Source organism: Macaca nemestrina, chromosome 4 (assembly GCF_043159975.1).
Source record: "Macaca nemestrina isolate mMacNem1 chromosome 4, mMacNem.hap1, whole genome shotgun sequence".
NCBI classification, from domain to species: domain Eukaryota; kingdom Metazoa; phylum Chordata; class Mammalia; order Primates; family Cercopithecidae; genus Macaca; species Macaca nemestrina.
The window spans coordinates 51,138,089-51,165,049 of NC_092128.1; the positions used below are offsets into that span (position 1 = coordinate 51,138,089).

The following is a 26,961-nucleotide window of genomic DNA, read 5'->3' on the forward strand; positions in this document are numbered from 1 at the left end:
TGAGCCATGGTTAGGACATACAAGTAACGTGCACTGAGTGCCACCAGCTGAGCGCCTATGCTGTTGTAGGCAATTTTCGGCACAGGAGGTTATAATGACCAGCCTCCGCTTCCCAGAAGCTTTGCAAAAGAGCTCCTTCAGAGTTCCCTGAGTATTAGCCAGGAATAACTGCAGGCCACTGACAGTGCTTTGGAAATCCTTATAGAGCCCCTTAGGAGTTTCAAGTACAGCTGCAAGTAGACGCATTAAATTAAGCAAACTCAAAGGCCAGGCTTTGCGTTGTAACCTTCAAAAATCCATCCTAAGCAGGGGGTGGTGGCTCACACCTGTAATCCCAGCACTTTGGGAGGCCAAGGCAGGCAGATCACTTGAGGCCAAGAGTTCAACACCCAGCCTGAACAACATGGTGAAACCCTGTCTCTAATAAAAATACAAAAAAATAACCGGGTGTGGTGGTGCATGCCTGTAATCCTAGCTCCTCGAGAGACTGAGGCACGAGAATCTCTTGAACCCAGGAGATTACAACACTGCACTCCAGTCTTAGTGACTCTGTCTCAAAAACAAAAACAAAAACAAAAAAAATCCTAAGCAAAACTAGTTCCAATTCACTAAGACCTTCTAAGAGGTCTATTTCTAATTTTTTATTTCTTAATATTAGTTGTGGCAGTTTAAAATAACTTCCAGGTCCTTTGCCTCTTATATGACAGAAAATGAGTTTTGCATAAATTTACATTTTTATTCCAAATGTATCAATTTCTAAAATTTTAATTCATAGTTTATTGTTGTACTTTGGCACCTATTGATAGGAATTTTGATGTCTTGTTATTTCCTCTGCTTTTTATTTTTAGCCAGTTTGGAAGATAAATATAGTAAGTACAGCTTGCCTTTAATTTAGAAGAACAATAAGTAATTCCAACTCTTATTTTTAATTTTAATGATGGTGTTTTCCAGGAGGAACAAAAATGCTTCATCTGTGACTCTAGATTTCCATATGATCCATACACCCAACCCAATAGCCACACCATTGAGAATGTCATTGTAAGTTTTGAACCAGACAGAGAAAAGAAATGGTGGCAGTCTGAAAATGGTATGATTTAAGTTTTTTTCCAGTTGTTTATTTATTCGATATTTTAATATGACATCCTCTTCCTTGTATGGTTTTAATAATGTCACAGCAAAGTATTATATTGGAATGGAACAGTATCCTCCAAGAATATAGAGACCCATACAAGAACACAATTTATTTTCATTTTAACAAGAATACTTGCCTTTACAGGAATATCAAAGTATATTTTAAGCACATAACTCAGAATGTTTCACTCTTTCCATGTGGAAGAAAATATCTCTGCATCCTTCTGTTCTTTGTAAAAAAATAATACAAAGAAGAAAGTTTATGAAGTGTTGGTAAATTAAACCTAATACAAAACACACTGATGTAAACCGAGTGAATAATGCCAGGGGAAGTCTGAGAGTTAGCGCCAAGTGCTTTTTCCTTCAACACACGAAGGGAAAGAGAAAAAGAACATTTTGCTTCTTACTGTAAGCCAAAGTAAAATATCTGAATTGAAAGGATAGCTGGCTACGGACTGAAGTTCTTTCCTTCCTGGCTGTATGCCTTTCTCTCTTTGTGAACAATTGTGATATTGAGCCTACATTGGCACTGACCATCTGGGTTCCTAGATGCTCACTATAAATGTGGACCTGACCAGGGATCCTCATGTCCCACCCCAGCCATGGGCCTCATGTGCCCAAATGTACATCCATCCAGGCCTGCCTTTCCTGATGCAGGCTTGCCTACTTTTGATGACCCCTCTTTAACACTAGCCTGGAACTCTTCAGTTTTCCTTAACCCGCACAAAACGATTTCATTCACTACACTGATATGTGTTGCCCTTTGGACTATAATTCCTCTATTCTCTACAAATTCCTGAATGTATTTCCTTTAGGAGATTTTAGACCATTAGAAGTGAGTGTGGGAATAATAATAATATATAAGATAGTTTAGGGCAAGCATAATATGAGGCTGTTTTATTTATGTCATCCACTTGACCAATGATTGACTGGTGTCTACTAAATGCCATTTCATTTTGGATCCTAGTTATTGATCTCCAGCTGGACTCTCCTTAATGAATGTGAGGTGTTTTTTTCCACAGCCACCTGTCCTCCTGATGAATGGTGCCATTTTTGCTTAATGGCTGTTTTGACCCCCACATCTAACACTTGTTCCACATCTCCTCACAAAGGGAATGTCATTCTGTCCAAGCCAATGACATAGAGCAAGGATTCTCAACCAAGCACCTTAGAGAGAAGGACAGATCTCCTTTCTAGAAAGGGTTAGGACTCTTGACACTCAGCCTGCAATGTGGCTGCCCACTTAGCAGCAAACACGTCCCTAAGCTTTTCACCCTAAAACTCTAGGCTGAACCCCGATTCACTGTAGTCCAGCCACTGTCGTCTGGAGCCATACTGTCCAGTGTGAGCACTTGAAACATGTCTAATCCAAACTGAGATGGGCTGGAAGTGTAAAAACATCCCAGATTTCTAAGACATAGTTTGGGAGAAAATATATAATAAAGAATCACTGATTTTCTGGCAGGATGCGGTGGCTCATACCTGTAATCCGAACACTTTAGGAGGCCAAGATAGGCAGATCACTTGAGCTCAGGAGTTTGAGACCAGCCTGGCCAACATGGCAAAACCCTGTCTCTACTAAAAATATGAAAATTAGCCAGGCATGGTGGAGCAAGGCTGTAGTCCCAGCTACTCGGGAGGCTGAGGCAGTAGAATCCCTTGACCCGGGAGGCAGAGGTTGCAGTAAGCCAAGATCCTGCCACTGCACTCCAGCCTGGGGGACAGAGCGAGACTCTGTCTTTAAAAAATCACTAATTTTTTAAATATTGATTATATGTCAAAGTAACTTTTAAATATGTTGGTTTAAGTATATTATTACAAACAAATTTATCTGTTTCTTTTTACTTTTTTTAATGTGGCTATTAGAAAATTTAAAATTACATACATGACTCATATTCTATTTCTGTTGGACAGTGCTGCTCTAGACAGATCTGGGCTGCTTTTGTGTCCAGGTTAGGACTGATACCCCACATCTGTGCTAGAGATGGATCATAACTAGCTTGGTGTAAAACCCTGACCAGGGTACCTCTGCCACCACCTCAGCCACAGAAGAGCCCACAGGTCCCCAATCCAAGGGGAATATTCCAAGTTGTGTTATATGCCAGGTGACAAGGAAATTCTAGTTCAAATGACTTTTAGCAACTCTTGGAAGAAATGGGTGCATTGGTTTTTACCATCCTCTGGCTAGCTAGCTCATGTTTATGTGTAGTCAAGATTTTAGTACAAGGAAATGAAACCTCTCTTTCTCTCTTTCCACCTAGGGCAAATGTCCTGAAACTCCCTTGGTTATATGTAATGCTGCCACATAGTGGCCATGTGTGTTGCCACTAAAACACAGATGTGGGCACCGTCGGGGTGAAACGTATCCTGCCCTCCACACCTCCTGGGCTTGGAGTGGCATGGGATACCACTCCAACAGACGGGAAAGTGATCATCAGCCTTGTGGCATCAAAGAGATTTTATTACAGATAAGCCACAGTGGGGAATTAACATGATAAACAGGAGTCTCTCAAATTCACTGATATTCTTCTTTCTGGATTCTTCCTTAGGTCTTGATCATGTCAGCATCAGACTGGACTTAGAGGCATTATTTCGGTTCAGCCACCTTATCTTGACCTTTAAGGTACAGATGAATAGGCCTTCTGCCCCTCTTTTATCTATTCCCCAAATGCTCAGTGCTTATCTGGAATTTCACTGCCTTGCTTCCTTGCAGTGAACAAAAACAGAATAAGTTCAGACTTGACCTTTGCCACCTGAGCTTTGACTCTTACATGAAGAAAAACAAACACTTTTTAAAAATCAATGGCCACGACTATATGATTTTTTTAAAAAATTAGAAGACACAGAGAAAAGGAAAACTCCCCGTACTGAGGTGATAGGAACCACAAAACCTATAAAGATAATTTTTGGGAGAAAAGGGCAGGAACTGGAACTTATTCAGGTAAATATGGAAAGGTTGTGATCAAGGGGAAGGAAAAAAGAGTCTTTACTAAGGTTAGTCAGATGCCAGAGAAAATCACTGTGCTATAGTGCTTCTTTAATCATTCAGGAAAACTCTAATTTTGATGTCAGACTTTATGCTCATTTTGGTAAGAAAAAATGAATATGAAATTTAAAAAATGAAAAAAAAAACCCACCAGTCTTTGTCTCCAAATAACTCCCAATCTAGTCATGGATACAAACATATAAATATAATAGAAAATTATAATGCAAAGTGATAAGTACAGAATTAGCAGTATGATTGATTTAAAATGCTGGGAAATTTAAGGGGCTAAATCTGCTGTGGGGAACCAGGATAAACTTCATGGATAGGTTTGAAGGATGTATAAGAGTTTGCCAGAGGAAAAGCATGCTTGGCAAAGAGAATCACAACAAATTGCTGTAAAGTATTAACTACATTAACTTTTCAATTTATAAGCCATCTTTCTTCATTAATAATTCACAATGCCATAAACATTTTTATAATGCAATTAGATTATGAGGACAAAGTGTGTACTCATAAATACTGAAAAGAGACTGTGGTGTGTGTATTGTGTAGCAGATTTTAAAAGATAGACCCGACCAGGAACAGTGACTCACACCTGTAATCCCAGCATTTTGGGAGGCTGAGGTGGGCATTTGAGCCCAGGAGTTTGAGAACAGCCTGGGCAACATGGCAAACTCTGACTCTGCAAAAAATGTATCTGGGCGTGGTGGCATGCACCTGTAGTCCCAGCTACTCAGGAGACTGAGATGGGAGGATCACCTGGGCCTGGGAAGTTGAGGCTACAGTGAGCCGAGATCATGCCACTGCACTCCAGCCTGGGCAACAGAGTGAGATCCTATCTCAAAAACAAAACAAACAACAAAAAGATACACCTAAAGTTTTTAAAAATGGAATTAGAAAATATAAATACTCAATCTGAAGTCGATAATAAAATCTGCCTTTGTGAAATGTGCCAACTTACTCATTTTTCCTAGACTTTTCGGCCTGCTGCAATGTTAGTTGAACGTTCCACAGACTATGGACACACCTGGAAAGTGTTCAAATATTTTGCAAAAGACTGTGCTACTTCCTTTCCTAACATCACATCTGGCCAGGCCCAGGGAGTGGGAGACATTGTTTGTGACTCCAAATACTCGGATATTGAACCCTCAACAGGTGGAGAGGTAGCATTTCCTTCCTTGTATTTATTTTATATAAATTAAACTTTTAAAAAGTGTAATTAAATGAAAAAATTTTGATAGTGTTTACTGCAACATAATTTGGGCTGTTGCTTTTTTAAAAATGAAAGTGTCTAAATTGAAATGAGTCCCAAATAAATACTAAATACGTTTTTAGAAGCAATCCTGCACACGAGTGCTTAGCTGAAGGTGGGAGTGGGATAAAACTTAAACGGGGCACCATGGCCCCAGGCACCCAGAAGAAGGAACACCCATTTCTAAAGCTTGCGGAGGAGCCATGTAAGCTAGCAGCAGCCTGGCGTTAGCTATCTCATCCCCGTGCTCTGTAAACCACCACCCCAGGGGAATCTGCCAGGAACAACACTCTGAGCAAAGCTGGTGCCTGGCAGAAGGTTGGAGTGAGTGGGATTGAACAGGTACTATTTTATCAGGTACAGCAGAAAGAATTAGTGGCAGAAGACAGCTCCAGAATTCCCCACCAAATCCAAATTGATCATGGCTTGCCAAATTGTCCATCACTCCATCCCAATCCAGCATAAGTGTTCTCTTTGCCTTTTCTGCCTGTATGAACCACTTGTACATAAAAAGCTAGAAATGACTGATTAATACCTTTCATTTATTTCTGCTCTTGGTACCTCTATTCATATATAACCCAAATGATAATCTGTATTCTATGCCAGCTGGGAAGCAATGGCTCAGCCTTCTTGTAAGATCAGGGTCTCTTCCATAAAGGTGCATTTTACAGTCAGGTGTGATGGCTCACATCTGTAATTCCAGCACTTTAGGAGGCTGAGGCAGGAGGATCACTTGAGCCTGGGAGTTCGAGACCAGCCTGGGCAACATAGGGAGAACCCCACCTCTACAAAAAACTTTAAAAATTAGCTGGGCGTGGTGGTACATGCCAGTGGTCTCAGCTACCTGGGAGGCTGAAGTAGTAAGATTGCTTGAGCCTCGGAGGTTTAAAAAAAAAGTGTGTTTGACAATTACATTTTCGAGTAATATACTATAAATTTATCTATATTTGTTTTACAGGTTGTTTTAAAAGTTTTGGATCCCAGTTTTGATATTGAAAACCCTTATAGCCCCTACATCCAAGGTATGAATTCCTTTATATTTTTCATATCAGCTTTAAAAAAATTTCAAGTTTGGCATATTCCTTGTAATTGCTTTCTTTTTTTTTTTTCTTGAGACGGAGTCTTGCTCTATCATCCAGGCTGGAGTGCAGTGGTGTGATCTCAGCTCTCTGCAACCTCCGCCTCCTGGGTTCAAGCAATTCTTGTGCCTCGGCCTCCCAAGTAGCTGGGATTACAGGCATGTGCCACCCTGCCAGGCTAATGTTTGTATTTTATGTAGAGACGGGGTGTCACCATGTTGCCCAGTCTGGTTTTGAACTCTTGAGCTCAAGGGATCCTCCTGCCTCGACCACCCAAAGTGCTGGGATTACAGGCGCGAGCCACCACACTGGGCCTATAATCGCTTTTCTATAGTACATTAAGGGTATATCAGTCAAGAAGAGTCCCTTGAACTGATGCGCCTCAAATTCACTTTGATTCATTATTTTCCTTTCTTTAGACCTTGTGACATTGACAAACCTGAGGATAAACTTTACCAAGCTCCACACCCTTGGGGATACTTTGCTTGGAAGGAGGCAAAATGATTCCCTTGATAAATACTACTATGCTCTGTACGAGATGGTTGTTCGGGGAAGCTGCTTTTGCAATGGCCATGCTAGCGAATGTCGCCCTATGCAGAAGGTGCGGGGAGATGTTTTCAGCCCTCCTGGAACGGTGAGTTATTAATCCGAAAGAACAGTGGGCTGTCCTACCTGCCTTTCACTGTCCTGGTGCTGAATGTAGATGAGGCGCTCCACATGGAGATCAACAAATCTAAGTGCCAGCTTTATGCTTACGTGGGTGCCATTCAGCCTATCCTAATAGGCCACCTAGGACCCTCCAGTTCCTCCAGCCACAGGTGCTTGTGGATTCTGCGGCATATGGACATCATTGAACTAGTGAGCAGAATTTATACTTTAGGATTTCAAGATACTTCATCTCGCCCTCTTTTCATTTATTTTGTAGAGCATGGAGATTTGGTGGAGAGGGATCATATTGGGTTGGTGCAAAAATGCTGTTTTTGCCACCACTTTTAATTGCAAAATCTGAAATTACTGTTGCACCAACCTAATAATTTCACATTCATTCTCTTACAAAAATCTATTGAAGGACTTTTGTGTGCAAGACCCTATAGTCAATGCTAAGGTATTTCAGCAATATCTGATGTTGTAAAATGTTCAATCCAAGTAGCATTCTTACACTGGGAATGGCTGTGTCTTAATACTGCAGATCTCTCTCATCTAGGGGCACTAGCCTTAAAAGATATTGTAGAAGAGTTGTAGTTTTATGCAGAGCCCCATGGAGAGTGTCTTCTAAATAAATGTCAACTGTTTATTAGGCATACTCACACAAGGCTTAATGTTCAGCTAGTGTGCCTTCCCATTCAGCTACACTGTTTCCCATTCACTGGAAACAGAACTTCTCTCTCTGCATGTGGGTCATTTAGAGCATTTTGGGAAAATCCAGGAGAATCACATGGCTTTCTTCAGCTTCGTTCCCTTTTCTAACTCCCTCTTTTTTCTTATGCTCCTGAACAATCCCATATACCACTCCCCCACGACTCCACACAAACCCCTTAGCCATCCTGTCCCTCACTTTATTGAGGGCTGCAATGTGCTGCCCTGAAACTAGAACTTAGAAAAGCCAAAAAACAGTATTGTATTTTAGAAATTCACTGAACTTTTTAAATTTTTATAAAGTTTAAAGCTAGTTAAGAAAATAATAGAAGATAGTCAAGGTCAGTATTGTAATTAACATACGGGAAACTAAGGATCAGAGAGGTACCAGGACCTGGTATTTCATTTCCCATTTAAAGAACCCCAACGTCCCCAAGGACAAGCCCTCTTTTAATGCTCTATTTATTGCACAATGCAGGTTCACGGTCAGTGTGTCTGTCAGCACAATACAGATGGTCCAAACTGTGAGAGATGCAAGGACTTCTTCCAGGATGCTCCTTGGAGGCCAGCTGCAGACCTCCAGGACAACGCTTGCAGATGTGGGTGAAACTCAGTTCCTGCATAGACTGAGTGTGCTCTCTCTAAGTTTCCTTATTTTGAGAAACACTTCGTTCATTTCTGTGGGGCTGCAGGCACCAAAGTGGTGAGGCTGTCCTCCCAGCTCCTATAGTGTGATATCCCGATGTTCCCAATTATCTCACATAGAAGAATTGCCAACTTCTCCAATCCTCACACCACAAATTGTTTAATTTTAAAAATGAAACAGTAAGCATGTTGTGTGGCACCCTTCCAATAGAGGTACGGAGCCATATAATGGCAATATCAGCAGGGACAAGGCAACTCCAAGAATTTGGTGAACACTAGATTTGGTTCAGAGATCTGTACTGTCATCCTGAATAGTCATACATTCCGTGAGCGTGACCTTAAACCCAGCTGTAGGATAATAGGAGAAATGAGGCCCAGTATTGAGTTTGACAGGCTATTGTATTGTTTTAAATAAAATATTCAGGCTAATAAGATGCTGGTTTTGTTTGGCTAACATGTTTGCTGCCTCTGAATTTTAATGAACTTCCAAACAAATTTGTTATTCAATTTCTTTTCCCAGACTAGGACAAACAATTTGAGGGAATGAAATGTCCCTAGAAGAGCTCTAATAAAAAAGCCTCATCCATGAGAGTCACAGTATACAAGACCCAGGAAAATGCAGCCTGACCTTGGACTGTTTACAGGAAAAGAACCAAAAAGACAAACAGTGTAGACATTACCATGAAGACAAATTCCTCCAAACAGACTGCCTTTCCCTCCAGGCCTCTGGCCCAGCCTCAGATGAGATAAAATTGACCGCAGCCCTTGCAGCTCCCTGCTTATGTGGAGAGGCCGGGCCGATTGAGCTTTGCCGTCTTCTCTAGGAATCCCAGAGCATGCAGAACATTTCATGTAAAAATGTCAGTTGCACAAAGCATAAGTCAGTAAAAGCATCCTTTAATGAATACCACAAATATTGTACTCTGTGACTTTAAATCACCGAAATGATTTACTTTTGTTCACTTGATTTTTAAAAACTACATATTTAACGTATCGGGAGCACATTTTATAGAAAGCGTTGGAGCAGAATCAGAGTACTAGAAAGATCCCCTGAGAGCACACATTTTCTCCCTTTGTTTTCTTGGTACATCTATACAAAGAACACAAAGTGGCAGGAGGACGCGGAGGGCCAGCGGGTGCCCTGACCAGTGCGGAGGTGCTGGCTGTGCCACCCGAGGCCTTGGTCCACCTCTCAGTCACTTTCTTCTCCTCTCAGCGTGCAGCTGTAACAGCCACTCCAGCCGCTGTCACTTCGACATGACTATGTACCTGGCAAGCGGTGGCCTCAGCGGGGGCGTGTGTGAAGACTGCCAGCACAACACTGAGGGGCAGCACTGCGACCGCTGCAGGCCCCTCTTCTACAGGGACCCCCTCAAGACCATCTCGGATCCCTACGCGTGCATTCGTGAGTCCCTGGGCCCTGCCTGGATCCTACCTGCTGTCTGAGCCAAGTTCAGTTTGATCTTACTGGGGCTGCCCGCGCCCCCTCTGCTTAACGGCATCTCCGGACTACCCTATTTTGGGGAGTGGAGGATTGCAAAAATACCTCTGCTTTAAGAGCTTGTCCTTCTGCAAACAAGTTGATCCAAATAATCTGTGTCTGTCCTGGCAGTTAGGAAATTATGTAGGATTCCACGAGGAGAGGCAGACACCTTGAGTATCATGGAAGCCTGCTGGGGGAGGAACCAAAGTGGTAAAATTGGCTAAAACATTCGACTGGCTGTAGACACTTCAATTTTGCTGTTAAGATGCATAAGCTAACATGTTACTTAACTTGCGCTTTTTAAAAACCTTTAAAAACCTTTTATCTTGAATCTCAACTTCTTAAATGAAATATTTCAAGCATGTACAAAATAATAGAGAATAATATATTAGACACGTTTCTACCCCACCATCAGCTTTCTCTAAAACAGTCTTAGCCTGTCACTCTCGGGACTTTCTTTAATAAAACATGACAGGCACTATATCGATGTCTCAGGTACACAACTGTCCCGTTTGTCTACCCTCCTTGCTAGGGATAAATGCATATATTTTGCATTATCATGATTTTTTTTCACACTTTCACATGTGTTTTTATCTACGAACAATATATGTTGACATGTTTTCAAAGTTTAGATAGATGATGTCATTTTATATGTGTCTTTCAGCAACTTGGGTATTTCATTCAACATTATATTTTTGAGACTTTTCCATATTAGGTAGCCTTAGTTCTTCCATTTTAATTTCTTATAGAATTTTTTCCTTTAAGTATGACAAAACTTATTTGTTCACTTTTCTTTGGATGCTGCAGTAAACATTCTTGTGTATGTGACCTTGTGCATCTATGCAAACTTTGTCCCTAGGAGACATACCTAGCAGTGGAATTTCTGGGCCATGGAGTATGGACTTCAAATTGATTAAATAACACCACATGGTCCCCTAAGTGAATATGCCATTGGCCACTCACACCATAGTAAATGGGAGTTCCTGGGGCTCTACATCCTTGCCAACACTTGATTTTGTCAAACTTCAATTTTTGCTCTCTTGGTTTTATCACACTTTAATTTTCACTAATCAAATGTTATCTCATCATTGTTTTAATTTGCATTTTCCTGCAGGACTGGGACTAGAGTGAGCCAAGGAAGGCACTTAAGTTCCAAAATGTAAGGAAGAACTCACTATCAGGGTGATGGAAGTGCAGGGCTAACACTTGCTGCTTGCACAAATCTGAGAGTGGGTACCTCCTTAAATGTTGCACCCCAGCCACCTTGCTTGCTCACTCTCGTCCCATCACTGCTACACATTTTTGCCTACAGAAATACTCCAACCTGATTTCAAATACCCAGTGTCAGTAACTGGGTCTGAAATCTTACTCTACTTGCAGACTAACAAGTTGGCCTGTTATTGTTTCATGGATAACAGAAGACACAAAACTCTAGGGCCAAATACAAAAGACTTTGTAACTCATGGCATAGCAAGCAACAAGATCATTGTATTGGCCTGAGTTTCCATGTCCCCATGTCCCATGGGAGTGACACAAAGATACCATGTGAATAGTGCACATCTAGTGAGTTTATGATGCAGCTGAGGAACACTGAACTTGGAGGATTCATTGCTTTATAGCAAGTGGAAGCAAGCCTATTTTTTATGCAGGGGAAGATGCCACTCCATCCCTCAAGGTTGCTTGCTGCAAGCACAACTCTAAGAAATGGCTAGATAAAGAGCCAGTGGGGCCTTGCACGGCTGGCACACTTAGCAAGAACGTTCAGGATACCAGCACCCATTGAGGATTGCCTCTCCCAATACTCAGGGATTCCACTTCTTAGGGTATATCCAAATAATGCTAAAGTGAGGGCAGGGAAGCTGCTATAAAATCTAACTTCAACTTTCATATAATAATAATACATAAAATGAAGTCTTATACAGTGTACTTCAGTAGCCATCTGAATACATTCAATGTCCTAGATTTCAAACTTTAAGTGATCACAATATAGAAAACGCATCAATGAAGTATTTTGGCTTGAATTACTCAGTAGGCACCTGACTATATAAAATTTACCTACATGACGTGTTCAAAATTGATATAAAGAACTAGATTATCAGAAAATTTATTTCTTTAGAGCAATTTCCTAAGTATCCTACAGTTTTTACCACAATCTGTAATCATGCACACACATAACTGTTATTGTTTTAAAAGCTATGTATTTATAAAAGAAGATTAAATTGCTCTCTTGGGTAGAATCAGGGAAATACAATTATTGAAACAGGTTATCTAGGAATCTGGAAAGAGATTTGGAAATAATAAACCAAATATTTTGAGTACGTCAATCAAAGTCTTGTTCCTTAAGAACCACTGAGTATTAATTTGATAATGCTTTGGAAAGAAAACTAGTACTCCTGGTATGAAACTAAGAAGTCATTCTTTGTAAACAAGGAATTTTTCCATAAAAGGTAGATGAGGAGTTTGTAACCAACTACTATCATGAGACACCCCGGTTTCTCCTAGTTTACCTAAACAAATGTTTGTGTGTATATATACAAATGATGTGTATTTGAAGATTGATTAGCATTCTCATATAAATTTTCTCTAAGTTGTCCTCGTTCGAACCTAAATATTTACATAAGCAGATTCCAGGCATAAGAGTTGACTAATTTTAAGTTTTCTATAATTAAGATGCCATTAAGTTTGATACAGAAAAGCAAGATTTGGTAGACTCAACTGCTGATAATAAAAGTTTGCTAGAATTGTGTGACACCAAGACATTTAATTAGACTTCTAAAGGTCATGACATAGGCTGTTTCGAAGAACGTTTACTATCTACCCTCCCACATCTCTTTCCCAAAGGATACTTCTGTGCATAATTAAATTATTCTCTGGAACTCAATACTGATTCTTTGGAGTATCTCCCAAAGAAATTTTAGCTTTTTCCTTTTGGCCACTTCTAAGATGAATCCAGTTTGTTCCCTTCTTTCTAGAAGCAACTGGCTTTAATTAGAAGAAAATTGTGGTTTTTGCAAACTAAACAGAACTCAATGCTATTTTTTCATAGTAAGTCACCAGTCACAAAACAATAACAAACAACAAATGATTGAAATGTGAAAGATTGCGTCAGAGAGCAAACACAGGTTGCTTCAATAATGTGAAACAACTGGTTTGACTGAATTGTTTCCATTAAACTCACTAACCTAAATGGTAGTCATATAGACATGGTTTTAGACTTGACCTTTTTGTTTTTAGTAATCCAAAGGAAGCATGTATAAATGTGAATGTGACTGTTCCTTAAAATCAGGATATTTGTATTTTTAATTTTTATTGACCTCCTTAAAAGTGGAAGCCCATGGAAACACAGAACCACAAAGGTACAAGAGACCTTGGTGGTCATCTAATGCCCAACAACACATTTGCCATCCATACCAAAGCCACAAGTGCTGTTTCAACATCTACCTGGACACCTCCGATGATGAGGGGTTCACTGCAGTATTGGACAGCCTTAACTATTAGAGAGTTCATTAGAGAGGACATTGAATGAGAGCCTAAACTCAACCAAGTGCTACCTTTTGTGACTTCTACTCTCTCCTGGTTCTACCCTCTAGAATTAATTCAAACTGTCAACATTCTTTTTCATATGACACCCCATCCTTGAGTTGTTCAAATGTCTACAGCAACAACAACAGAAAAAAGGTTGCTACCTTTATGGCTCCTTTGCTACAAGTGACTGTTTATCCCATTTTCCAGAATCTCTTCCGTCAAGCTCTTGACCTGTCGGCAGATTTCCCCCAACAAAACCAAGGATATGAATACTTCTCGCTATTCCTTTCCTTTCCTTCTTACAGGTATTTCTTCCAAGGAAAATAAAATAGAATGTCACTTTTCCTTGTGACATATTTTTCTGTGATAGAGGAGAGACTTACTTTTTAACCAGGTTTCAGAGATTTTGACCTTATTTTCACCTTTAGAGTCTTTTTTTAAATCTATTTTTAGATGAAATTCACATAACATATTAACCATTTTTAAATGAACAGCAGTTCACCGGCACAATGTTGTGCAGGCATCACATCTACCTAATTCCAAAACGTTCTCATCATCCCCAGAAGAATCAATCTATTCTTAACATAAGTCATAACAGCAGTCTTCCTCTGGTCCTCTGACTTTCGAATCATTTAAAAGTCTTTTAAAAATATATGTGTGGATTTATTCAAAGTTTTCCAAGGCTAGAGATCTGGGAGACATTTCTGAATAGCTCTTGCCAAGTGGTCTAATTATTTAAACATTTAATTATTTAAACAAAGCGAGATAGTTATAGCATGAGTAAAATGCTGTGCTTATATTTCAGGCTTCCCACAATTTGCAATTAACTAAAATAATGAATGTCTGTGTCCCCAGCTTGTGAATGTGACCCTGATGGGACCATATCTGGTGGTATTTGTGTGAGCCACTCTGATCCTGCCTTAGGGTCTGTGGCCGGCCAGTGCCTTTGTAAAGAAAACGTGGAAGGAGCCAAATGCGACCAGTGCAAGCCCAACCACTACGGACTGAGCGCCACTGACCCCTTGGGCTGCCAGCGTAAGTCCACGGTGGGCGATGGGGCGAGCATCCATCAACCTCTATGTGGTTGGTTGGTTGGTTGGTTGGTTGGTTGGTTGGTTGGTTTTTGAGATGGAGTCTTGCTCTGTCGCCCAGGCTGGAGTGCAATGGTAAAATCTCGGCTCACTCCAACCTCCACCTCCCAGGTTCAAGCAATTCTCCTGCCTCAGCCTCCCGAGTAGCTGGGATTACAGGCGTCCACCACCATGCCCAGATAATTTTTGTATTTTTAATAGAGACGGAGTTTCACCATGTTGGCCAGGCTGGTTTCAAACTCCTGACCTCAAGTGATCTGCCCACCTTGGCCCCTATGTGTTTTAAAGCTTGGGGCTGTCTCTGTCTGCCCTAAAAATTGATGATCATGAATACCTAAGAATCCTGCCAACCTCTGGGTTTTAAAAAGTAACATATTGGTTCCCGTAAATTCCAAGCAGTTAGTGGAGAACTTTTTATTTTTTCATTTTTTTTTAGATGGAGTCTTGCTCTGTCTCCTAGGCTGGAGTGTAGTGGAGTGCTTTCAGCTCTGCACTGCACTCCGCCTCCTGGGTTCACGCCATTCTCCTGCCTCAGCCTCCCGAGTAGCTGGAACTACAGGTGCCCACCACCACGCCCAGCTAATTTTTTGTATTTTTAGTAGAGACGGGGTTTCACCGTGTTAGCCAGGATGGTCTCGATCTCCTGACCTTGTGATCCGCCTGCCTCGGCCTCCCAAAGTGCTGGGATTACAGGTGTGAGCCACCGCGCCCGGCCTCTTTTCATTTTTTAAATTATGTTTCCACTTTCTTCTCACACCCCTTCTAATATTGATCCATATGTTCTCTGATAAAGAAAAAAAAAGTAAAGAGCTCAGGGAAGGCGGGGAGTGGAAATAGAAGAAAACCTCAGCAGTTTTCTGAGGCCAAATGAGCCAACCCTCAGCTATAGGATCACAGAAATTTAGAACTGCTCCAGGCCTCTGTAGAGCTACAGATTCATCAGGAACCCTGGGTAAATAATTTCCATTTGGTGACAGCCTCCTGCTCCATATTTTTGCCCATATATGGAACTGTGGATTATTTGCATATTTAGAGAACATTGGGCTGAATCTTTCTGTAATAAAATGCTCTTCTTGGGTTTGATGGCAAAATTAAATGTCATGATAATGAATTATATATCAAACCAATTTCCCATCATACCTTTCAGCATTCCACATGTTTCTCTGACTCTCTGACTAAACTGATGTCCTCCAAGAACAAGTTGAACATTATTTTGGTGTGTGTGGGTGTATAGCAGCTTTAAATTTTTTTTTTTTAGTTGGGGGGAGAGACAGAGTCTTGTTTTGTCATTAAGGCTGGCTTACAGAGGTACAATCAGAGCTCACTGCAGCCTTAAACTCCTGGGCTCAAGCAACTTTCCCACCTCAGCATCCAAGTAGCTAGGAGTATAAGCATGTGCCACCACAGCCATCTAATTTTTTGTTTTTAAGACACGGAGTCTCACTATGTTGCCTAGGCTGGTCTTGAACTGATCCCAAGCAATCTTTCTGCCTCACCTTCCCAAAGTGCTGGGATTCTAGACATAAGCCACTGTGCCCAGCCCATAACAGCTTTATTGAATATAATTTACATACCATACAATTCACCCTGTAAGCAATTCAATAATTTTTAGTATATTGGAAGTTGTGTAATCATCACCACAATCGATTCTATAACATTTTCATCCCCCCACAAAAGAAACCCCTCTTCTGGGTATATACCCAAAATAATTGAAAACAGAGCTTTGAAGGGATATTTGTATTTCCACATTCATAGCAACACTAACCAAAAGGTGGAAGTAACCCAAGTATCCACTGATGGGTGAGTGGATAAGCAAAATATGGTGTTTACATACAATGGAATATTATTCTTCCTTAAAAAGGAAAAAAATTCTGACACATCCTTCAACATGGATGATCTTTAAGGACATTATGCAAAGTAAAAGAAGGCAGTCACAAAAAGACAAAGACTATATGATTCCACTTATATGCGGTACCCAGAGTGGTCAAAATCAGACAGAAAGCAGCATGGTGGTTACTAGGGCTTAGAGGGGAAAAGGAGTGGGGAGTTATTATATAAAGGGCATAGAGTTTCAGTTTTGCAGGATGAAAAACGTTCTGGAGCTTGTTTATGCAACGATGTTAATGTATTAACACAATTGAACTGCCTGCTTAAAATGGTTAAGATGGTATAGTTAGCAGTGTTTTCAAGTTTTATCCATATTACAGATTACATCCGTCTTTATTTTTTATTGCTAAATAACATACTATTGTACAGAAGTGCCACTTTTATTTATCCATTCATTAGTCAATGGGACATTTGGGTTATTTCCATGAACGTCGGTATTTGCTGCAAGTGTATTCCTTGCTCTGGTAGCATGTCTTCTTAGCCTTTGCAACATATGAAGGGCTCAGAAATGTCTATGGGTAAAGGAGAAGAAGGACGGAGGGTATTAAGAGAAAAAGTAACAAAGTACTAAGGGAGAGAAGAGAGAGCGGGATTCCAGATGCATCTGCCAGAGAAGGAGCCATCAGTAATAACCATGACTCCCAGAAACTCCTGCCTCTGAGTCACCAGCCTGGTCAGCATCACTCAGGGTTACTGTGCCAGTACTGCAGCATGTACAGCTAACTACACCTACTTGTCTCCTCCTAATTGCCATCCAGTAAAACTACATAAGGCTCTGGAAGTGTCTGACACAGGATTTCCTCTGTGAGATTGTATGCAATACAATAATCACCAGCCAGGCACACAATAAACCTGGCAGGGCAGGCTTCTCTGTGTTCTTGCAGTTATACTTCTTGCTTTGTGTGAGCTATTAAGTACACTCACAAGAGCGGAGGAATTAAGAATGAGAATAACTGTGTATGCTGTGCTTTCAGCCTGCGACTGTAACCCCCTTGGGAGTCTGCCACTCTTGACCTGTGATGTGGATACAGGCCAATGCTTGTGCCTGTCATATGTCACCGGAGCACACTGCGAAGAATGCACTGTATGTATTTGACTATCATTTCCCTTTTATATAATGATGTGGATTTCTGTTGCCATTGCCTAGGTGAGACTTGGTTTTGCTAATCTCCTTCCTTTTCCTATTGTGTTTTAGTACTCCAGTGGTATGAGTATTTACACTACAGAAATCAGCAAACACTACCTATCAGCCTCCCCTCACCCCTGCATTGAGCTACCTGTTAAACATTTACCAGCACACGACTGGACTGGACTAAACCGACCCAGGCACAGATGTTATTAGATTTATCCACTGTTTTCCTGAAAATGCCAAGCAGTAGAATAGAAGAACATTTATCTGCCCATGTTTTGGGCCACCAGAACTTTCTTCTATCCCTTGCACACAATCCCCTTATCATCCCTACCGCGCCCTTCCTAAAAATGTTTTGGATAAGGTCTTATAAAAAAACAAACATAGGTTTAATGTATTTTAGATTCCTGTGGGAAATAAACTCTTGGATTTTTCACAGACTCTACTAAACATACAAGCATGTATCATCTAAAATTAGTAAAATAAAACATATTCACTCCATAAGAAATGCATGATGCAATTGGGGAGTTCAAACCCAACTCTTTTCTTTGTTCTCCGATCTTGGCAGCTCACCATAACATTTTAGAAAGAAAAAAACACAAAAACTTAACCTAATAAAAGAACAGTGACCTCGATGTGTCTGAAGAAATGTAGCTGATGAATAAGAAACATATGCCTATGAGGACATGGTTTTGTGCTTATATTTTAAGTCGTTTTACTGAAAACAGGATGGGGCAGATAGGGTGGGGGAAAGAAGCAAGGAAGGAAATATGAAGAAGGGATTCTAGAAGAGAAGTCAGAAAATCTGAAAATTGTACCTTAAAGAGAAAGGTCAGCCATGCCAATCTCCATGACCATAAGTGTGTGACACAAAAAAAGGAGCACAGTTGGTTATAGCATCATCAAATCCTGAAATTATGTGATCAACCAAATCATGTAATTCCAGACAAAGCTTAGGCTCAGGCTGACTTTTTTTACTGGCTGGTTAACTGCTACATGTGCAGTACAGACTCACTTTTGCTTGCAGGGAAAGCAAGTAAAATAACTGAATAGGGACCCCCATGGGGGAACTGTCCATTGTGGCTGAGCCCGTGTACCCACCAGGTTCTCCATATCCACATTTCTCCAGTGGCACCGTGGATCTGCCCTGAGGTGGCCAGCATGGCAGCAATCCCTGTCCTAGAGGGAGTTTTCACAACCACATCCTGTGGGAAGCAGTTCTTGTCACATCATTTTTTTTTTTTCTTAAACTGAAGTTTTGGTTTGGGGAAAAACATCAAGTTCTTTGTCACATTGTGTCCAAAGACATCAATGTTTAATATCTAAAAGGTATCTTTTTTAGTAAAATCATGCGTAAAATTGTACCAAGATACAAAAAATATGGATGCTTAACAAGACCATATCCAATGAGAATTTCATACCTACTAAAATGTAAGTTTTATCGGAGCATGTTCAATTGAGATTGGTTGGAGAAGACTTTTTTTGAGCATTTTATACTAAATATTATAACACTTAGAAAATAGTTATTTGTATCTAACCAGCTGTTTATTTTGAACAGCGGTCAAGATGTTGCAATGATGGAAAAAGTCTGGAACAACAGAGTTGATCTCTCACATGGATTCATGTTATTATGCCAAAACAACTGATTGATAAACAAATGCCTATGCTAAAGTGTGATATTCATGTAATATCTCAAAATTAACTTGAATGATTTCTCTGCCTCCAAACATTTCACTATTGCATGGGTAAAATCCCCAGGGACTGTTGTGGTAAGGGAACCTATAAGTTTTATTAAAAGCAGTTACATAGCCGAGCCTGGTAGCTCAGGCCTGTAATCCCAGCACTTTGGGAGGCTGAGGCGGATGGATCATGAGGTCAGGAGTTCAAGACCAGCCTGGCTAACACAGTGAAACCCCGTCTCTACTAAAAATACAAAAATTAGCTGGACGTGGTGGTGGGCACCTGTAATCCCAGCTACTTGGGAGGCTGAGGCAGGAGAATTGCTTCAACCCGGGAGGCAGAGGTTGGTCAAGAACGTATCACTGTGCTCCAGTGTGGGCAAAAGAGCAAGACTCCATCTGGGTTGGGGGGACGGGAGATAAAGGCAGTTACACATAGGCTGGTAGAAGAACTTCTATTCCAATAGGACATACATAACCCAGCTTGAGCATAAACTGGTGATGTCAGAGGAATTGTAAGGCTTCCATTGCTTTTCCACTTGACACATTACATGGACAACCTTCCTGTCCCCTTCATTTTTAAAAAATTTTTTTGAGATGGAGTCTCACTCTATCACCCAGGCTGGAGTGCAGTGGCATGATCTCGGCTTACTGCAGCCTCTGCCTCCAAAGTTCAAGCGATTCTCCTTCCTCAGCCTCCCAAGTAGCTGGGACTACAGGCATGAACCACCATACCCATGCAATTTTTGTATTTTTCGTAGAGACGAGGTTTCACTATGGTTGGCCAGGCTGGTCTCAGACTGTTGGCCTCAAGTGATCCACTTGCCTTGGCCTCCCAAAATGCTGGGATTGCAGGCATGAGCCACTGTACCCAGCCCTGTCCCCTTACTTCAAATCCTGGAGATGGGAGATGTGTCTGTGGAGATCACTAGCCAAGCACATAGGCCAGGAAGGCTTCTCTGAGATGGTGCAGGCTGTTTGGCTATTTGATGTGTGGCAATTGCATTGTAGTGATTTCAATATTGCACTTCAGAGCAACAGTATCTTCATAGCAGGAATCAGCTGAGCCTGTTTTCTCTGTAGGTTGGATACTGGGGCCTGGGAAATCATCTCCATGGGTGTTCTCCCTGTGACTGTGATATTGGAGGTGCTTATTCTAACGTGTAAGTCAAATGAGTAAGTTTTATAGCAATATTCCTTATTTAAACATAAAAGCACATTTTATTCTGATATGCTCATAGTCATAGGTGAAAAATTTCATTCCATGACAAGCGATGATCTTGAAACATTAACTACAACCCTTTGATTTATTTCACTTCAAATATTTCCAAGGGTGAGGTAAACAATCCTTCTGCTGGGTATCCCACCACAAGCTGGTGGCAAGGGTGCTTGAATACGTGTGACCTGCCTAAAACACCAGCTTTTTCCATCCTGTAAAGAGAGATCCTAATGCCCCCTTTTTGCCAGAATTTAGAGCAGAACTGCGGGAAAAAAGTGGCCGCCTGGGCTCCATGACCCTGGATTCACTATTCAAGACCAGTTATGTTAAACCCATGGCCTTTCTACATCTGCCCACAGGACTATTGATTGACTGACTCTCAGGATTGCTCCAAACTCAGGGAGCATTAACCCAGCACCCATACACCTTCATTTTACACTCACCTACTTTGTATTTTTTCAGGATGAATTGCTTTTTCCTCAGGTGTTCACCCAAGAATGGGCAGTGTGAATGCCGCCCACATGTCACTGGCCGTAGCTGCTCTGAACCAGCCCCTGGCTACTTCTTTGCTCCTTTGAATTTCTATCTCTACGAGGCGGAGGAAGCCATGCCACTCCAAGGACTGGCGCCTTTGGTTCGTATTTCATTTACTTTCCCTACAGACTGCGTTTGATGATACATCAGTAAACACACACAGCACATACTTGAGATCATGGTTAAGATACCTAGAGAAGAATGCTTTTGCCCAAAGATGCAGATCAGAGTTTGTTATAACCTGCAAATGCAGATTATATAACTCTTGAGCACAGAGTCTCTGTTTAATTCATCTTTGTCTCCCAGGTCTAGCACAGGGTCTGGCCCATCAATGTGAATGGATCAAATTATGATGAAACAGACTTTACTTTTGCTGTTTCAAGGTATACCCATCAGACAAAATGTGTTTATTGAGTGTCTACTTCTCCATCTCCCCATGATACTATAAACTATAAAAGGGTGAGGTGGATGTGTACAGCATTCATCATTGTTGCACTATAGCACAGTGCCTGACACACTGTAGGAACTTTATAGATATCTGCTAATAAATGAACAATGAAGGTATAGAAGGTTCTCAAGAGTGTGACTCCAGATAGGAATATGACAAAGGAAAGGTAATTCAAGGTGAAACTCTTTAAGGAGAGAAAGCATGTGAAAGTTGATCCCAAAGACAGGATTTGGACAGACAAAGAAAACAAGGGGAATGAATTCTAGGTTCCAGTAACTGAGTCATTCCTGGAATCTGTTCCTTATCTGTAAGGACAGATGGGGAGGGATGAAAATGCCCCGTAGGAGGCTTGAAATTTGCTCTTTTACTGACTACACTCAAGACTATAGCATGAGATTTTCATTGCCCCTACTTAGATGTAACAACTGCAGTAGGTGGAATCCAAATTCCAAATGAAATAATCCATTGTCTGGGTTCTTCTTCATGGTCTTGAATATTGCATCTTTATGATGTTTGCTGAAAAAAAATTTTTGGAAAGAAGTATTAGTATGTCTGTTTAGGTCATAACTAGGTCTCACTTTTTAGATAAGAAAACAGAATAAACATAATTATCTAAAATAGATGGATGTAGCACCCCCAACACAGCACATACTGAACAAATGTTTATCCTGTTACCAATTAAGTAGACTAATATCAAGTATGCCAATACAGCTCTGAGCCAGGGGTTGTGAGTAAAGCGTCTGAAACAATGCTGATTTCACTTGTGAGGGGGGTTAAATCATGCATGATATGAACCCTTACTACTCCCTCAGTGGCCTAAGGAAAAATATCCAGGACATGGAATACGTTTAAAGGGCAGGTAACATTTTCTTAACAAGTTAGAAAGTAATGCCTATGACAAAAGAAAAAGCATTCAAGGTGGGATTGATATTAAGAGTTTAAAGGGCAGTAATGTGAATAATTTTCTTTCTCTGCTGAGGGTATGATCTTTAACTGTAGTAGAAAAGATTTAAGTTGGTTACCATTTGATTATTTGCACATTCATTAACAAAATGTTATGGTATGCTTGCTATGCTGTCACTGTTGCTGTATTATTAATATTATTCCATGTATTTAATGTGCTATGCTTTGTGCTTTACATACATTGTCTCATTTAACTCTCCAAACAACCTATTATTCCTAATTCCCAGATGAGGAAAAAACATTAGAGAGGTTAGGTAAGTCACTCAAAGTCATACATCTAGTAGACAGTGGGAGTTGGGAGAGACTGGATTGAAACCCAGGTGCATCTGGTTTAAAAACTCTTATTCTTGACCAGGCACAGTAGCTCACATCTGTAAAGCCAGCACTTTGGGAGGCCAAGGCAGGAGGATCACTTGAGTCCAGGAGTTTAAGACCAGCCTGGACAACATAGTGAAATCCCACCTCTACAAAAACAATGACAAAAAATAGTTGGGTATGGTGGCACATGCCTGTAATCCCAGCTACTTCGGAAGCTGAGGTAGAAGAATAGTTTGGGCCTGGGAGGTTGAGGCTTCGGTGAGCTGTGGTTGCACCACTTCACTCCAGCCTAGGCAACAGAGCAAGAGACCATGTCTCAAAAAAAAAACCAAACACAACTCTTATTCTTAACCCGTTTTTTATTGTACAATGTGCACACAAAGCTGAGCTCCAGGCTAAGGACAGATAAGGATTAGTTAGGGTCACTGGCTCCAGGAGTTTTTACTATAGCTAACACATTTACATAGATAGCTTAGGATGGGCCAGTGACAAATGATAAGGAGAATCAGTAAGTGTATTAGGATTTCTGAGCCATGAGTGAGCCTTTATGAGAAGACAGTCTAGCCAGAGCAAGTTATAAATAACAGTTCAGAGGAGAACCAAGGCAGGTATAGACACAAGTACAGCAGGGAGGGTAAATAGAGAACTATTATAAAATAAAATTATAGTCTCCTGCTAAGGAGGCTAAACTTTATTTTTTGGGCAATGAGAACTTACTGAAGCCTTCTGTCATGCTGGGCCCCTATTGACCTCAATAGATACTGCACCATGTTCAAAGAGACCGAAGAAGACACCCAGAGCCAGCGAATGAGACATAGGGTTGATTGAGGGAACTTACATACAGGGGTCTATTGGCAGCAGGCTAGACAGGAGCACTGCTATAAAAAAAAGAAAGTGTAGTTTATGTAGCATTTTCACTTAGTACCCTCCCCCCAGCAACCTCTTCCATAAAACCTTCATTTAACCCAAAACCAAGGGCCTCAAACCTCTGTATGGCCTGTATTCCACAGGATGGGCCAGAGGTTCAGATGTTCCTCAGAGATAAGGAATGAATCTCCAGGTTGGCGACTCCCAGATTCCTTAGCTGGGAACTCTAAACTCACATTCCTTTTAGACCATAGGGTCATTCTCAGAGTATGCTTAAGTGATTGCTGTCAGATGTGTTCGCCACCTTCTGTGCAAGAGAATGATATAACAGAGGCCGTCCTCAGTATTCTTACAAACTTAATCTAACAGAAGTGAAACCCATTTCTGTACAGACTGCACTAGTCCAGACAGGAACAAATAAGGACCTAAGTTAAGAGGTAACAGAGAGAAGAGAAAGGTTGGAGATGAAACTATGAATGTGAATAAAAGCAAACCCAACTGCATCTTATGAAGAATTGTTTCAACATTCTAATTGGAGAACTAAGAAGAATTACAATTAACTTTCTCTATGGTTCATTGGTGGAATAATCTGAACCTCTTGGTCCATGGTATAATTAATACTTCTGATGGGTACTTAAACTGTCATTTCTTTTTAAGATGTTAGGCCGGGCGTGGTGGCTCATGCCTGTAATCTCAGCACTTTGGGAGGCCAAGGCGAGCAGATTACCTGAGGTCAGGAGTTTGAGACAAGCCTGGCCAACCATGGCAAAACCCTGTCTCTACTAAAATACAAAAATTAGCTGCGCATGGTGTCTCACACCTGTAGTCCCAGCTACTTGGGAGGCTGAGACACAAGTATCACTTGAACCTGGGAGGCAGAGGTTGCAGTGAGCTGAGATCGTGCCATTGCACTCCAGCCTGGGTGACAGAGGGAGACTCTGTCTCAAAGTTGCCCATTTTGGAAAACAGAAAACTGAAAAAAAAAAAAAAGATTTTAGCAACAGCTTTGCCTGGAATGTGATGTGTATTTCCAGCAACAAGGAAGTGATTTCATAATTGACAAAGAAAAGATAATACTGAAGAGAAGTCAGAAGTAAAGCTTCCATGCTGATGAGCAGAGTGAGGTAAACCATTTATGAATGGCCACAGTCACAGGCCGTAAATGAATTATATGGTAATGAATGCACTTACAACTGTGCTTGGTCCATGCATGTACTCAGTTAGTAAAAGCTCTTATTACCCTCATGAATAGAAATGGAGGAAAGGAAAAACCAAGTCCGAAGAAATCAGATCCTCTGGGGAAAAACATCAATAGCTTTATTTCTTTGCAAAACAAATAATTTCTAGAAATCTGGGCTCTGAAGAGTTAGAGAGTTGCACACTGTGAATTCACAATTTCTTGTCATTTTAGTAAGGAGAGGTAAAGTGCTGAGGAGTGGCTCTCCTCTTAGATGGAAAAGGAAGGACACACTGATGGCCCCTGGGTTGGTGCTGTAGCTGTGCCTCAGACTTTGAGGCCGCTGCAGTTGGTCAGTGCTGGCATCAGTGGCAGAGCGATGCCACCTCCTCACGGCCCAGTCTCCCATGGCTACAGAAGCCCCAAAGAGTCCAGAGGACCTTGTAGCCATCCCTTGTTATTCACGAAAGTCAGAGCCACTGTAGGCTTGTTTGTGGGTTGGTTCATTCCTTCATTTATTAGCTGTATTGAGATTTTTACTGAGCCTTCCTGGGTGCATATGCACAAATGGATATATTGGAGAAGCAAATGAAAGCACACGTTGGCTGTCTTGTTCCCAAACCCAGCACCGCTTACACATAAGAGAACTTCTCAAGTGAATAAAATGGCTGAATGAAAGAAAACAGAAATACTTCAACATGGAGCCTGCCCCTATTGTAGTGGGAAGGAGCTGTGGACACAAACGGCCAATGTGTGGTGGGCTGGGCTAAGGGTCATGAAACAGCTGCATGTAACATGATATGGACTTCAGATTACAGAGAAATACCCCAGCTGAGAAGTTCAGAGAAGGCTTTGTGGGCATTGCTCCCCCTACCAGGATCATGTGCGCTAATCATGGGGTCTTTGCTTTCTCCTACTTGTTCCTATTCCTATGCTACAGTCCCACAAGGCCTACTCTGACTTCTAGGCTAGAAGTGGCTCTCCTCGATCTGAAGTCCACCTGAAAAGAGGAGACTGGGGAATGAGTCGCTACTTCCCTCCCCTAATTCCCTCAGTGATCCTCAAATTTTTACTGTGCATGTTACCTAGGGAGTTTATTTAAAATCCAGATTCAGGTCTGACCCTTGAGATACCATATCCGGGAATCTGAGGCTGGTCAAGAAACCTGCGTGTTTGCCACGTGCCCCTAGGTGAGTCTGATATAGGTGGTTCATGACAGCACTTTGAGAAACCCAGCTTTAAGCATGTACAACATACTCCTCTCTTTCTTGAAATGACCACCTCTGTGTTATTGATTGGGAAAACTTCTTCTCATCCCTTAAAACCCAACTCAGATTTCTTTTTCTCTGACATTTCCTACCCTGACATCTGGACATGATTGTCCATCTCTGGGGTTCCATAGAGCTGTAATTTTTCAAACTGCAGGACATGCTAATTAATAAGTAGGCCATGGAATCAGTTTAGTGGGTCAGTTTAGTACAACAGAAGAATACAAAATAGTCATATTTTTATCCATTTTTTTCACTTTTATATAAATGGATATCTGCATGGGTACAGTGTCACTCACTGTCTTAGATTAGGTTCCTGGAAGCAGATGACAACAGGGATTCAGGTGCATGTGTTTTATTAAGGGAACGCATGTCAGGGAAAACCTGTAATGGAGTGAGGGAAATAGGCTAGGAAATGAGAAAGGGGAAGGCAGGTATGGGGTCGAGGGTCAAGTTTAGCTTTGGGTCTCATCCCCCAGGGAAGCTCTGAAGTATAAATTACACCACAGAGTTGTCCCCCACTGAGGCACAGGGCTGGCCTGTTGTGTTCCTGCATCAGTCAGTTGTTGGTGCTGGCCTGCCAGGGCAGATGTGGGTAACTTTCCAGGTGAGATGACTCTCATCAGCCAAGAGCAAGGCCCAAGAGAAGGGGGCAGTCGGGAGCCATAGCAGCAACAGTCTCAGGAGCTGGCAGCTGCATGCACAGGCCCAGTAAAGGGGATCTGGCAGCAGAACAATGGCACCTACAACACCTACTCATTGCATGCTCAGACCCACCTGCGGGGCCCAGTGCAAAATAAAAATGTAGAGCTTGTGTTCTAAAATCAGAAGAAAAAAAAGGGCGATTGAAAGTACTAAAATATAAAGCATTATACTTTCTTTCATGATCACTCTCTCAGTTTGTCAGAGCATTTTGTTATTTGC

General features: G+C 41.3%; 1 protein-coding gene across 8 annotated transcripts in view; it reads left to right on the forward strand.

Annotated features, from left to right (window-relative positions):
* Nucleotides 1-26,961, forward strand: part of LOC105475298 (laminin subunit beta 4) — a 111,535-nt gene that overhangs the window by 19,558 nt on the left and 65,016 nt on the right. For 6 of the 8 annotated variants that reach the window (XM_071094679.1, XM_071094677.1, XM_071094681.1 and 3 more), the window contains exons 5-15: nucleotides 952-1,087; nucleotides 3,681-3,754; nucleotides 5,092-5,280; nucleotides 6,328-6,391; nucleotides 6,868-7,082; nucleotides 8,283-8,403; nucleotides 9,666-9,854; nucleotides 14,313-14,492; nucleotides 17,410-17,519; nucleotides 20,327-20,406; nucleotides 20,925-21,096. In XM_071094679.1, coding sequence (XP_070950780.1) covers nucleotides 952-1,087; nucleotides 3,681-3,754; nucleotides 5,092-5,280; nucleotides 6,328-6,391; nucleotides 6,868-7,082; nucleotides 8,283-8,403; nucleotides 9,666-9,854; nucleotides 14,313-14,492; nucleotides 17,410-17,519; nucleotides 20,327-20,406; nucleotides 20,925-21,096 — 1,530 coding nt within the window. The remainder of the gene's footprint in view (nucleotides 1-951; nucleotides 1,088-3,680; nucleotides 3,755-5,091; nucleotides 5,281-6,327; nucleotides 6,392-6,867; nucleotides 7,083-8,282; nucleotides 8,404-9,665; nucleotides 9,855-14,312; nucleotides 14,493-17,409; nucleotides 17,520-20,326; nucleotides 20,407-20,924; nucleotides 21,097-26,961) is intronic. The other 2 variants (XM_011730420.3, XM_071094680.1) reach the window with 1 other exon arrangement.